At 40.9% G+C, this 13,344-nt stretch overlaps 1 protein-coding gene across 8 annotated transcripts in view; it reads right to left on the bottom strand.

Moving 5' to 3' along the window:
* Positions 1–13,344, bottom strand: part of LOC100883400 (uncharacterized) — a 109,829-nt gene that overhangs the window by 79,523 nt on the left and 16,962 nt on the right. For all 8 annotated transcript variants that reach the window (XR_013037795.1, XR_013037796.1, XM_076530395.1 and 5 more), the window contains 3 exons: positions 13,101–13,262; positions 6,072–6,579; positions 1,747–4,578 (listed from right to left, as the gene is read on the bottom strand). Coding sequence is in view for 6 of the 8 variants with exons in the window: in XM_076530395.1 (XP_076386510.1) it covers positions 1,747–4,578; positions 6,072–6,579; positions 13,101–13,262 (3,502 nt within the window). In the remaining 2 variants the exon portion in view is untranslated. The remainder of the gene's footprint in view (positions 1–1,746; positions 4,579–6,071; positions 6,580–13,100; positions 13,263–13,344) is intronic.

Raw genomic sequence — 13,344 nt, 5'->3', positions numbered from 1 at the left:
ATCTCGAGAGATACCGCGTAAACAGACAACTGATACATACTGTGTGTGCCTTTCATAATCCGGCAATTATGTAAGACAACATTATGGTCTTCGTTTTTGCATTCGACGAATGTTTAGATTACGCTGTGTTACGTTTTGCTTCGACTATTCTGGGGTCTTTATTTACTTTTCGAGTTCCAATTTTCGAATTCTGAAATTCCGAAATGACGAAATTTTTGACACTCAAATATTCAACTTAGAAGTTCCTGATTTCTGAATTTTTAAGTTGTGAACCCCTAACTCCAAAGTTCCCAATTCACAAATGTTCAAATCCTCAAATCTTTAAATACTTAAATTATCAAACCCCTAAATTGCTAAATTCCTAAATTCCTGATTATTCAATTCCCTAATTCCTCAAATTCACAAATCTTTAAATACTTAAATTTCCAAATGACAAAATTCCTAAATCTCCAAACCCTTGAATACCAAAATTTCTAAATCCCTAACTCCCAAATCCCAAATCCTAAGTCCCTAAATTCCTAAGTCCCCAAATCCCCAAATCCCTAAATCCCCAAATTCCCAAATCCCCAATTCCCCAATCCCCAAATCCCTAAATCCCCAAATCCCCAAATTCCCAAATTCTCAATTCCCCAATCCCCAAATAACCAAATCTCCAACTCCTAAATTCCAAATCCCAGATTCCTAAATCCCCAAATTCCTAAGTCCCCAAATTCCTAAGTCCCCAAATCCCTAAATCCCCAAATTCCTAAGTCCCCAAATCCCTAAATCCCCAAATTCCTAAATCCCCAAATTCCTAAATCCCCAAATCCCTAATTCCCCGATCCTCAAATAACCAAATCTCCAACTCCTAAATTCCAAATCCCTAAATACCAAAATCCCTAAATCCCAAATCCTCAATCTCCAACCCCCAAATCCTAAATCTCTAAATCTCTAAGTTCCCAACTTCGACACAACCACTAAAACTAAACCTGACCCAAACAAAAGTCCTAATTACCCCAATACCCCCAACGCCAGACAACCTAACAATAAAGCCATAAAAAATTCCAAATTTTGCTATCGCTTTTCACCATCGATTGGTGAAGCAAATGTTTAACGGAAGCCGTAGAAAGCTGTGTAAACCAAGTGATTCACGGTGAGAGTTCTATAACAGTAGCTCGAAACCGTGTAAACAATTATAATTCTAAGGTCAAAGTCAACGTTACTCGAGCATGAGACTGCTGTAAACATCGTCAAAACGAAATCGACAAGGCATCAATATTTTCCGCGTTTCATTTCGATACTTTTGTACTTTCAAAATACGATACAGTCTAACAAGAAACATGGAATTAGCAGGAACTTTCTTGAATACCTAGTTATTTACTGCTGCGTTTGGGCACTTGAGATTGCTTTAATATTATATAATTATGTTCAAGAAGAGCTTTTCGCTTCCTCTAAATAACATACTTTCTTGCGTTGTCACTTTCGAAACATGCGTGCATCGTACTACACATGCATGCACGTCTGACTACAGTTACATTTACAACGATTAACAAAAGTACAAATGAAAATTACTACTTTTACTTCTCCCATGTTTTCGTAATCGAGAAGATTCAATTTCTACAGTAAGATTTGAAGATAATTCAAAAACTGCAGTTAGTGACTTTAGCAAGTACACATGTGCGTATATATACCACGAAAAATTCATTAACCTAATATTTCATATTCGATAATGAATTCTGAACTCGCACGAATCGTAAGACCACTCACCTGATACTGGAAGAACTTCGCTGAACATCACTGGTAGTCCTGTTGTTGTCGGAGTCGTTGGTCCTGTTCTCTGGATGAATCTCCTTCCGTTTCTCCTCTTCCGGAGGATGCAACGGTATGATGATATAATCCGGCTCCTTTTTAGTCTTTTCCTCGGCCACCCGATTCACTTGGCCATGCGTGTCACTTTTTTTCTGCACCTCGGACCGCGGCACTTTCGACTTACCACTGAACCGTAGCCTCGAGAATCTCTGCAGGAAACCACCGAGTCCACCCTTTTTCCTCTCCTCCTTGGCCATGGTCGCGGACGACGAGTCGACGATCGTGTTCCTTTGAAATTTCGCGGGAGCCGGTAGCTCGTTTTTCGCGTGTGCCGCGACGAATCCTCGTTTCGTCGTGCCGGTTGCTGACATCGTGGTCGGCTGGTCTACCCTGACCACCGGCGGCGCAGTTGTTGTTGCCGCGGCGTTCTCCTCGTCGCGTTTGTCGCGATCACCGCGATCATTCGTATCAACTGCCACGGCCACCGCTGGATTCCCACTCCGTTCACCGGGTTCCAGGCCGTCGCTGTTGCTGCCGTTACCGCCGGGTGGGGGGCAACGAACAACGTGGACACTGTGTCCCCTCGCTGCTTCCGTTGCCTCGTTCTTCGTCTTCTTCTGCACCGATTCCCTTTCTTTCTCCGGCTCCTCCTCTTTCTCTCTCTCGTCCGCAACCTTCTCCGTGGAAGATTCCTTCTCCGCGACCTGCTTTTCCACTATGACCCTCCACAATCGCTCGCCGGCGTTTCTGTTGCTCGCGGACGACGGTGACCGACCGATCTCCTCGTTACTACCCTCTTCGGCGGATCGCTGCTCCTCCGGCGACTGCAGCCGCACGATCTTCTCCGGATAGAAGTCGCCGATGAAACACTTCTTCGAACGGTCCGTTTCGACGGTTGCTTCGTGGTCCATCGTGATCTGCGGAACTACGTTTGATATCGTGGTTTTCGAACATTTGTGTGACTCGTCTTGGGGAACGTTTTCGTGTACTGGGGATGGTTCCTGGGGTTTCCGAGCGTTTGTTTCCTCGCGCGATACGCCCCCCTCCAGGCTGGAAGCTCCTATGGGTTTGGTTTCCAAGCAGGGATAATCTATCTCGTCGTCTACTAGGGTACGCGCTTTAGGACCTTCGCCATAGGCTGAAAATGGATCCGAGTTTTTTTTTATCTGATCAAAAAGCGTTTCGTCCTTCTGCTTCTTCAGCCGCTGACCCAGCTCGTTTATCGGGATCCTGGTGAACGGACCCATGGAGAACTGAGCGCTCAGATCCTCCATCGATTTCGAGTATTTCTTGGTGTCCACGTAAGGGTCGATGTAATGGCTACTGAGATTCGACGTCGAGTTGCTGCTCATCTGTTGCACTATGTCGGTGACCCACAGCCGCGAAGATCTTCCCGACGCGAATTCTTCGAGTTCGTCGCACGCGTCCATCCTCTGGAACGCGCCTCTGGAGGACTGTAGGGCCTTTATGTAGTCGCACTGCTGGGCCAATTCATAACTGGCGTTGTTCAACACTCGTTTCTTACTACCGCTTTTCGGCGATTTCGGGCTCTTTTCGTTTTCGTTGCTGACATCCTTGCGGAGTCTACCCGTTCGAAAGCTTTTCTCGTCGACCTCGAATTGCTGAGCCAGTTCGTAGCTGGCATTGTTCTTCACCCTTCGCGGCCTACCGGAAGGCGTTCTCTGGATACCGTTACCGTTCGAGACGGTAGCTTCTTTCACGTCTCGCTTGAATTGCTTCATCGCGTCGTCTATCGCGCCGTCTACGTCGTTCTCGATCGCGATGGCCATATCCAGCACACAATTTCCACGATCCTGCGTTTTCACCGTCGACGTGATCTGTTTCTTCGGCTTCGAGCACCGATCTTCCTCGACCTTCGCGTCGTCCACGACTTTCCCGGCGTCCATCTTGCCGTCGACGATCACACTCTGTGGAGCCTGCGTTCTGACGGAGCTGGTCAACGAGCCCTTCATCTCCTCCTCCTCACCGTTCTGTCGAACCTCCTCCACACTACCCAATTTCTTCTTCTCCAGGACACCGGTGACCTCCGCCATTTCGTGATCGTCCGAGCTCACTGGAGAATGACACGCATCGTCGTCCGGGTTCACCACGGAAACGCCGCAGAGATTCAAATCGATGGGCACACTGGCTACCCTCGTGTAATTCTCGAAGAGGTTCGAGGTGGAAACGAAAGACGTGACCCTTGAGGAGGATGAATACGCTGCTAACGAGCATGGACCGTGTGCGGACTCGTCGACGCTGCTAGGCAGACTGGGCGCGCTTTGAGATTTATCCGTGAATCTAAAATTAAAGCACTCCTCCTTGCTCCACCCTTGACGTTGGTGCTGCTGGTGCTGCCGCAGCTCGTGTTCCTCGTAACGGTACTGCTGCTGCTGCTGCTGTTGTTGATGCTGCTGCTGCTGCTGCTGCTGATGATGATGATGGTGACGAGGATGATGATCGGCGACCATGTTGTTGCGAGCGTGCGCCATACCACCGGCTATATTTAACCTAGTCTGCAGCAGACGAAAGGAACTCGACACTGCTGCCTGGCCAGACTTCAGATCCAACAGGGTGTCCCTCTTCGTTTCCACGCCGATCTCTCGCAGGTCGATCGTGTTTCTGTAGTCCATCGAGGTCGCGTAATTGCACACGGAATCCCCGAACACCGTCAGTCGATCCTCCAGCTCGGAACTCGTTCGATTCTCGTTTAACGTTCGATCATTCTCGTACGGGTCCTCGTCCAGGTCCTCGTCCTCGTACTCGTCGTCGTCCTCGTGCCAGAAGTCTCTGTGTACGGAGACCACAACAAAACGTTCGATACAAAATAAACACCCTGAAGACTGATAGTGGCGGAACACGGAGAATATTTTTGAGCTGCATTTTTCAAACTTGTGTTTTTTAATGCAGTTCTACGATAAAAATGTCAAGCAGACATGTAGCTAGTGGAATTTGAAATTTTTTAGTTCTACCACCACTGATACAGCGGTGTACAGAAAAGAACCCGAAGGGATATATGCATTGACAAATTGTGAAGATGAGGGTCCGAACGAAACGATCTAGAGTAAAATATTGGTGACATTCGCGCATAATTTCGCGAATGCTTCGAATTAAAAGTAAAAGTCAAGGAGGTCTATTCAGGGTCGTGATTGCGGTAACTTGGCCAAAAAACGAGGGTCATGTAGCAAGCTCGAAGCATGAGAGTCGTTGCCAAGGAAAACCGAGGACCTTCGTCGCTCAACAATCGCAAAATATCGTTTCTCTGGGACGTAATATCGCAAGAGTACAATGAAACCATGATAATATCGCGGCGATAAAAATCGAGCCTTTACCGTTCTGTTTATCACGCAATCTATGAAAATTTACGCAACAGTGTTTCGAGAGTCTGCCAAAGCTCGCATACAGCAGATGCGTTACGATGAATTTGCATATGCCAATAATAACGCAACGAGAGTTCATTATAACCATAATTATGAGCATAGGTAAATGTACGTATTTTGGAAAGAAAAGTTCTATTCAAAATTATCGTCTACGTACATTAACGGCGCGCAGTTCAAGAATTTAATTATTTCGGATCTATTTTATTCCGCGGTCTACATTTTCGACTACAGTCGTAACGTCTAGTGAAACTAGGCGGAAACTGCAATATGGCTGACGTTTTTATTACCCGGAGCAGCTTTTTACCTCGTTTAATCGCTAAACGATACGGAACTAAACATAATGGGAGGGTTAATAATACATACCTTTAAGCAATCTCTTATCTCTGTAGCCTTGTTTACGCTTCTCTGCAGTTTTTAAGTTATAAAAGCTGCTCAAAAGGTTCTCCACTATGTTCTAAATATTTTTCGTTCAACTTTTTATCGCCTACTTTACCGTTATTTTTTGCCGTTTCTGCCATGGTGCAACCTTCTATTTCCCAGATATAGCGTATGCATATACATAGTTTATTACTTCAAAGAGTCTCCCCGGAAGCTAAATTATGAAGAGACAATAATCTGAATTTAAATTAAGCTTTTCTTATTAAAGGACCGCAAACGCTCCTTATGGAGGCTCCGACACGCTGCAATTTACTTCATGAGTACTCAAAGTTTAATTACTCATTACATCTACACGTGTTACCTCTAGATTACGTGTGAAACAGAGATCCTAGTGACCCAGGAACACATTAATAATTTATAAGAAACCTACCCAAACCGTATCCTTAACCATGGACATAATGCAGCAACGCATTTAACCTTAGCACCAAACTTAACCTAAATCGCATGAACTGAAAATTGCCATACCTCGGACAGTGCTTGTTGCTCCTGGTTCTCGACAGATCCACGTTTCGTTTCAGGTACAATGGTGCGAATCCGTTCGTCAGAGCCCCTTGGCCGAAGCCCTCTTCTTTCTGGCACGTGTCCAGGCTCTCAAAGCTGCGATAAGGCCTGATCCTCGCGAAGTGATCAAGAGAATTGCCGAACCCGTTCGGCAGGACTTTGTCGTAGTCCTGTTCGAGGCTGTCCGGCGACGTGTTCTCGGGATGAGAGGCGTTAGAACGATTAGGGTACTCCAGCGAGTCGAAGCTGTAGCTGGAAGGCGACAGTGTGGCACAGGTTCTTTCCAGCGACTCGAACTGCAGCAGAGAGCTCGATCTCGACGACGCCGACGATCTCGACGACCTGGGAGACGCTGGGTACTCGTCGTCGAAGGTCACCTGGTGATCTCGATCGCTGCTGCCGTCGTACTTCCGGCGCCTCTTCTTCGGCACCACGGAGTTGCAGTCGCTTCCGCTGCCATCCAGACGCTCGTCTTCCGAGAAATCAGAAAAGATCAGCTTCTAACCAGAAAGGATCCATCGGGACGCGTGTGTTTGATTCGCTCGGCTATCGGGAGAGTAAAAGCGAGACGATCGCCCGCGATAGCGATCAACTGGCCTAAACCTACTTTCCGGGAGACTGTTTTGCTCGTAGAACAGTTTCGAGCAATGGCGGACCGTGTATGGCGACGTTACAAGAAATCGCTAAACGCTTTCAATTATATATGCAACGTAATGCTATTTAGTGAAACCGTATTCGGTTATGGCGAAAGGAAGTTCGAAGACAATATTTTTAATTGCTACGTGGATTTAGTGGTAATTGGATTGTAAAGTACTAAATCGTATTGTAGAACTTTGGAGAGATCCCTCATTCTTATATCCCTAAACTTCCACATTCCGATATCCCACTACGATACTTAAATAAAGTCACCCCAAGAAGTAACCTGTCTAACTACATTTAGAAATTTCTAAAAAGAAGAGTCCATACTTACCAAATTTTCACTGCTGATATTACAAAGTAGGCGTAACAAAAAGTAAAGATAATCGATTTTTAGATGAAAGTTCGGGTTTCAAACTTGACAATATTTCTATTTAAATATCTACACGAAGTGGATACAAATCTCTAATTAGCTACTTCTAGATGCATTAACCCTTTCTGTAATCATGGACGCACGTACACTCTACAATTTTCTGCTCCTTGCACCCAGGAGGACAAGGAAAGTCACTTTTTTATGGGTGCTACTATCTGGTAGAACATTCAAGTACTACGTCTAACGAGCCATACTGTACCTTCCGTTAAACCATAACTGCAATACGTTCTGTGGCAATGTTTCCATTAACAATTTTTTTGCTAATGTAATAATTGAGAATCATGTATATTGTGTATCTTGTAAACGTTATAAATTATGTACATCACATGTCATAAATCTTATAAATCACATATATCATACATGTTATAAACTTTATCAATTATGTATATCACACATGTTATAAACCTTATCAATCATATATAATATATATCTTATAAACATTATCAATCTTGTATATCAATCTTGTAATCATATATCTTATAAACCTTATCAATCTTGTATATCAATCTTGTAACCATATATCTTATAAACCTTATCAATCATGTACATCATACATGTTATAAATCTTATCAATCATGTATATCATACATGTTATAAACCTTATCAATCATATATATCACATCTTATAAATCTTGAAAATCATATATCTTATAAATCACTTGATGACCTTAATATCTCAAAACCTTATTATCTGACAAATCTTCCCAAAATATTACAAACCATTCATCGACCATATTGAACCTCCATTTTGAATTTCTCCACAGATTCCAGATAAGCACCTTCAAAAATTCAATTTGTATGAGATAACTTTGTACGAAAATATTTTGAATGCAAATTCTTCACCTTCTCCTAATAGAACTTTTGGTAGAAAATGTTGGAAAAAGTTGAGCATCGCAGTGGTTAACCGCGACAGGTGTATCAGGTGGAGCGAGTTAAAGAAACGAGAAAAAAGAACGTCGCTACCATTAGCAGCGGTTATCAGTTACGGCTCGTGTGGTCAATCACGTGTCGAACGACGGTCACGAAGTCGACAACCGGTGACCGCGTAACTCCGTAAGCGTCGCTTCCGGTTGAATGAACCATGGCTTCCTGGCGGAGAGAACTGGAGGGACGCGTAAAATCCAAGATTGCTCGACCCCTCCGTGCAAGACCCACTTCCGTGACTAGACTTTGTAAACTGGGCCGTCGATGGGGAATTCTATTAACTTGCGATGTGGATCAAAACATAACAGGTTGATATCGAGGGCTGTATAATTGCATTTATATACTTCTAAATTTCTCAACTTGAAAATTTTATAAATATGTAACATTCCAAACTTGCCAAATTACCAAATCTTGAAAATCTAAAAATCTGGAAACGCGAAAATTTCAAAGGCCGCACACTGGAAAATGTGATCACTTCTAAATTTCTGTATCTGATAATTTCTGATTTTTGAAGAATTAGAAAGTATAAAAATTTGGAAATAAAATTTCAGAGGTAAATTATAAAGAGGTGAAATGTGACCACTTCTCTGTTTGAAACTCCACAATTTAAAAAACCTAAAAATCCCAAAATATAAAATAACAAAATAACAATACTGCGTTTCCAAATCGAAGACCTTCAGCGGTCCAAAACAGTCGAGAAGTCTTCCGTCGAAGTTTCGACCGTTTTCGTTTTTATTTTTATATCATCTACGATTCGCCTTGAAGAGCTAATAATAGAAGTCAAGTTGATTTAGCCGAGTTGAATCGAGATAATGGGGCGATATAGGAAGAAAATGTACGAAGCTTGTTTTGCGCAGAATTCGTTTAAAATTGAGATCATCTTCAAGGTAATAGCTTCTAACCACCAAGAGCCGCTAGAAAAACAAATTCGACGTCGGACGCTGATTTCGAAAATCGATGTCGGCGTGTTTATGGAAACGCGTTCAAAATGGAATTCCAATGGCAACATCAACAATTCATTGGCACATCAAAACGCTATTAAAAAGCCCGCGAGAATTCTTTCCTCGACGTTGAAATATTTGTTTTGTTTTTCGCAAGCAAATAAGATGTCGAGCAAATATAAACTTCGATAAGATATCGATTGGCTACCACCTTTCATCCGTTGCGATAAAAGGTAGAAACATAAATTCAATTTATAAGCAAATGTATTCTAATTGTGTGATTAAAAAAAATTAATTATCCTCATTAGATCATTGTGTAGCCTAGTAGAACTCGTAACGAGCAAATTGCAAATATGAGAAGATGGAATATATTATTTAGACCATGTAACATATGTATCTACAGAGAACGTTGATGAAGAATTAAGATAGTCGAAACTTTGATTAAAAATTAACAATTCAATTTACTAGAATATTTGATAAGAACATCGGTGTAAACACGTGTAATTCAAATATTCGAAATTTAATCGTTCGATGTCTCTGAAATATCGGGAACATTGTTTCACGATGATTTTCATGATCGTTAAAAGTAAATGTGTTGCGTAATAGATTTATGCAAGCATTAATTAAACGGGAATACTGAGGATATGTAATCCATTATTGTTTAAAAGGTCATGCGAAAGTACATAACATGAACCGGTAACTTGTACTTGTTGCGAGTTGTCCATTAATTTTCAAGGTTTTCTTTATGTTACTAAACTTTCCGGTGAATGAATTCCTTCCTCGTGTATTCAATATAAATAATCGAACTTTTCTTAATACGTTCTCTTCTGGATTTTGTATGTAATTTATTTCACACTTTTAATGTCACACTCTTTCAATAAACTATATGATGTAAGTCATGGAAGAAGATTAGAAAGAAAAGGAAGACGGAAAGCAGAAGTCTAGAATGAAAATAATCACATTCACGTTGCGTTCATTGCGAGATTATCGCGATTCATTAATCTTCATTAACACGTGCCAATGTGAAACGCATTCTATGAATAGATGAAATCTTCATCAAAATTATATTTAATATTTAAGTATTTTATATTTATTTTTGCATACATTTCATTTGCATATTTTTGCATTTTGTCCTACTAATCTTTCATGAAAATAATTTCAAGCACCATTTATGTGCGTAAGTGTTAACGAAACACGTGATCCCCAAAGTAAGTCAAGCAAATGTTGTCATAACAAGTTACATAAACTATATATGTTGGTCGGGTCGAAAGGGTGAAATTTTGGCAAACGATAAGACGACACAGTAACGAGGTCACGATTGAGTTATCTTAATTTCGCGAAGCAAGTAACCGATCGAGTTGTATCAAAGCTAAAATTCCCGACGCGATCGAACAGAAGCAATTGAATTTACTCCACACGACCCGTTGTCTTGTCGGTTTATTTTCGCATGATCACATGCACGTGGAATCCAACGGCTAGTCCATGGTAATCCTATATGAATCACGTTTGAAGGTGATCTAATATTAGATGCAACGGAAGAGAATCGTACATGGAGTAGACACAATCGCATATCTTTACGTGGAATGAAAAAAACAATTGTAATTTCAGAGAAATTGCTTCGGTTCTTATAACAACTGCTTCTTGATCGAAACACGTCTGCAAGTTTCGATATCGGGATTTTGGGGAATTGGGATTTTTGGAACTTGGGGTTTTGGGAAATTGGGAATTTGGAATTTTGTGAATTTGGGATTTCGGGTTTTCGGAATTTGGGGTTTTTGGTTTTTGAGTTTCGTGAATTTGGGATTTCGGGTTTTGGCTTTCAGGTTTTGGGTTTTGGGTTCTTGGATTCTTGAGATTTTGGGTTTCGGATTTCGGGTTAGTGGGTTTCGGGTTTTGGCTTTCAGGTTTTAGGTTCTTGGGTTCTTGGATTCTTGAGATTTTGGGTTTTGAGTTTTGGGTTTTTGGGTTTCGGGTTTCGGGTTTGTGGGTTTCGGGTTTTTGCTTTCAGGTTTTGGGTTCTTGGATTCTTGAGATTTTGGGTTTTGAGTTTTGGGTTTCGAGTTTTGGGTTTTTGGGTTTCGGATTTTTGGGTTTCGGGTTTCGGGTTTCTGGGTTTCTGGGTTTTTGGGTTTCGGGTTTTTGGGTTTCGGGTTTTTGAGTGTTTGGGTTTCGGGTTTTTGAGTGTTTGGGTTTTGGATTTTTGGGTTTGGGTTTCGAGTTTCGGGTTTTTGGGTTTGAGTTTCGAGTTTCGGGTTTTTGTGTTTGGGTTCTGAGTTTCGTGTTTTGAGGTTTTTGGGTTTCGTGGGTTTTGAGTTTCGGATTTTTGGTTTTGGAGTTTTTGGGTTCTTTGGGTAAATAATATTTTTTGGGTTTGTTCAGTAAATGGTATTTTGTTATCCTGAAGTTTTTAGGAAATTGAATTCTTCCATTTTCTAAACAAACTTCACATAATAATACATACAAATATAATATAAATACCAATTGTTTACTATTAAGTAACTACAAAAATCAGAACATACACAGTTTATCGCGCACACACACAGATAAGAGTTTGATACGCTTCATTAAATGTAATTGGCCCTTAACTGACCCTTTGAGAACTTGTTCCAAGATATTTCATAGCGGCCATTTAAAACTCTGCTACAAAACACGTGATCGAGAAATATAATGAACAGCTTCGTAAGTTTGTTTTATTGAAACTGCTAGTGATACTCGTGAGAAGATAACTGGCGAGCACAAGCATATAAGATTAATTGTCTAGGATACGGTTACCGTCTAATTACCGTGGCAAGTGGCTTAAATCTACATACTTCCAAGTAAAAGTATACGTCCGAAGGCGTGCGGCTTTTTAGGTTTCTCTTTCATTCGATCCGTTCGCGAAAAAGTCGACAACCACGATCGTATTGTTATTGATGTAACTTCGAGCATAATATTTTACCTGTGTGACTTCAGACATAATATATGTTCACTATGTAACTTTAGGCGTAACATGTTATCTATGAGACTTCAGACATAATACATATTCTCTATGTAGCTTCAAACATAATATGTTATCTATGTGACTTCAAAATAACATATTCTCTATTAGCTTCAAGCATAACATGTTATATATGTGACTTCAATAGTATGCGAGTAAGCTCTAAAGGAAATTATTTAAAAAAATAGCTGGTGTTTTGAAAAATTACTTAACAAGATGTTTAGCAAAATTTCCTTATACTATATGTAAGTGTGTATTATTCATCCTTTCATGAAACAATTCTTGGATTGTGTATATACTTTTAGTCCTGTTGGAAAAATTTTATATTGTAAAAGATATTGTACCATTTAATGCAATATTTTGTTCAAGTCTATTCGTTTGCATAAGCGAAAGAATAAATGAAACGAAGGTTTGCAAATACAGGAAGCGAGGAAGAGACAGAGGCACCTGAAGAACTGCAACCGTGCACACTTGAACGTTGCACCGTTGGTATGCTACAAGGAATCTCACAGGGAATTGAGTAACATCAATTATGTCTCGGATAAATTATTTTAAATTGATTTATACAATCTCCTTGGTATTTGTTACAAATATAAGTTCAAGGGATATGTTACTAAATATGAAAAATTAAAATCAAACATAAAAGTGGTATTTTTTGTTCTATAAAATGATGCGAATATCAGGTGATATTTATTGGCACTTAATAATTTGATGCTCTGGAACTAAGAGTACTTTCGAAATTTAAAAAATATAGGCAATTTGGGAATATGAAAAATTTGAGACTAGAAATGTGAAAATGTGTTTTGGATCTTTGAAAATATAGAAACTCGACAGCCCAACTTTCAAGTCTTTCCCAACACAACACTATGCAGGTCAAAACTTCCCTACAAGTACAAACTCGCGCTGTTTATAACGTAACTTGACACATGGGCATTCAGCCCATGTTGGGACTTGCCAAATTGACATTAGACAGTCTGGTCCAAGAGCCCCGGTATTTTTAAACCTATTCTTAGACGATTCGGGGGTACGCAACAATCACATGGGGCCAAATTAGATCTAATACCAGACGAATCTTTTCTTACCTGCTAATTTCTGCTTCGCTCGTATGTGTATCACACTTTCGGTTTCTGAATCAGAACCGACCCAATACGTGGTCCCGCTACGGTCGGAATCGCTTTGCAAATCGTCGGATGTTTCTTCTAGAATGGTTTCTAAAAAATCCACCTGCTGCACCAATACTGTGTCTGTGAACAAATTTAATTTGTCGATTAAAATAGATGTTCGCGGTTGATATGGAGCAAATTTAATTATATAATTAATTAGGCA

Source organism: Megachile rotundata, chromosome 4, assembly GCF_050947335.1.
Source record: "Megachile rotundata isolate GNS110a chromosome 4, iyMegRotu1, whole genome shotgun sequence".
NCBI lineage: Eukaryota > Metazoa > Arthropoda > Insecta > Hymenoptera > Megachilidae > Megachile > Megachile rotundata.
This window is presented reverse-complemented; position numbering and strand designations above follow the sequence as displayed.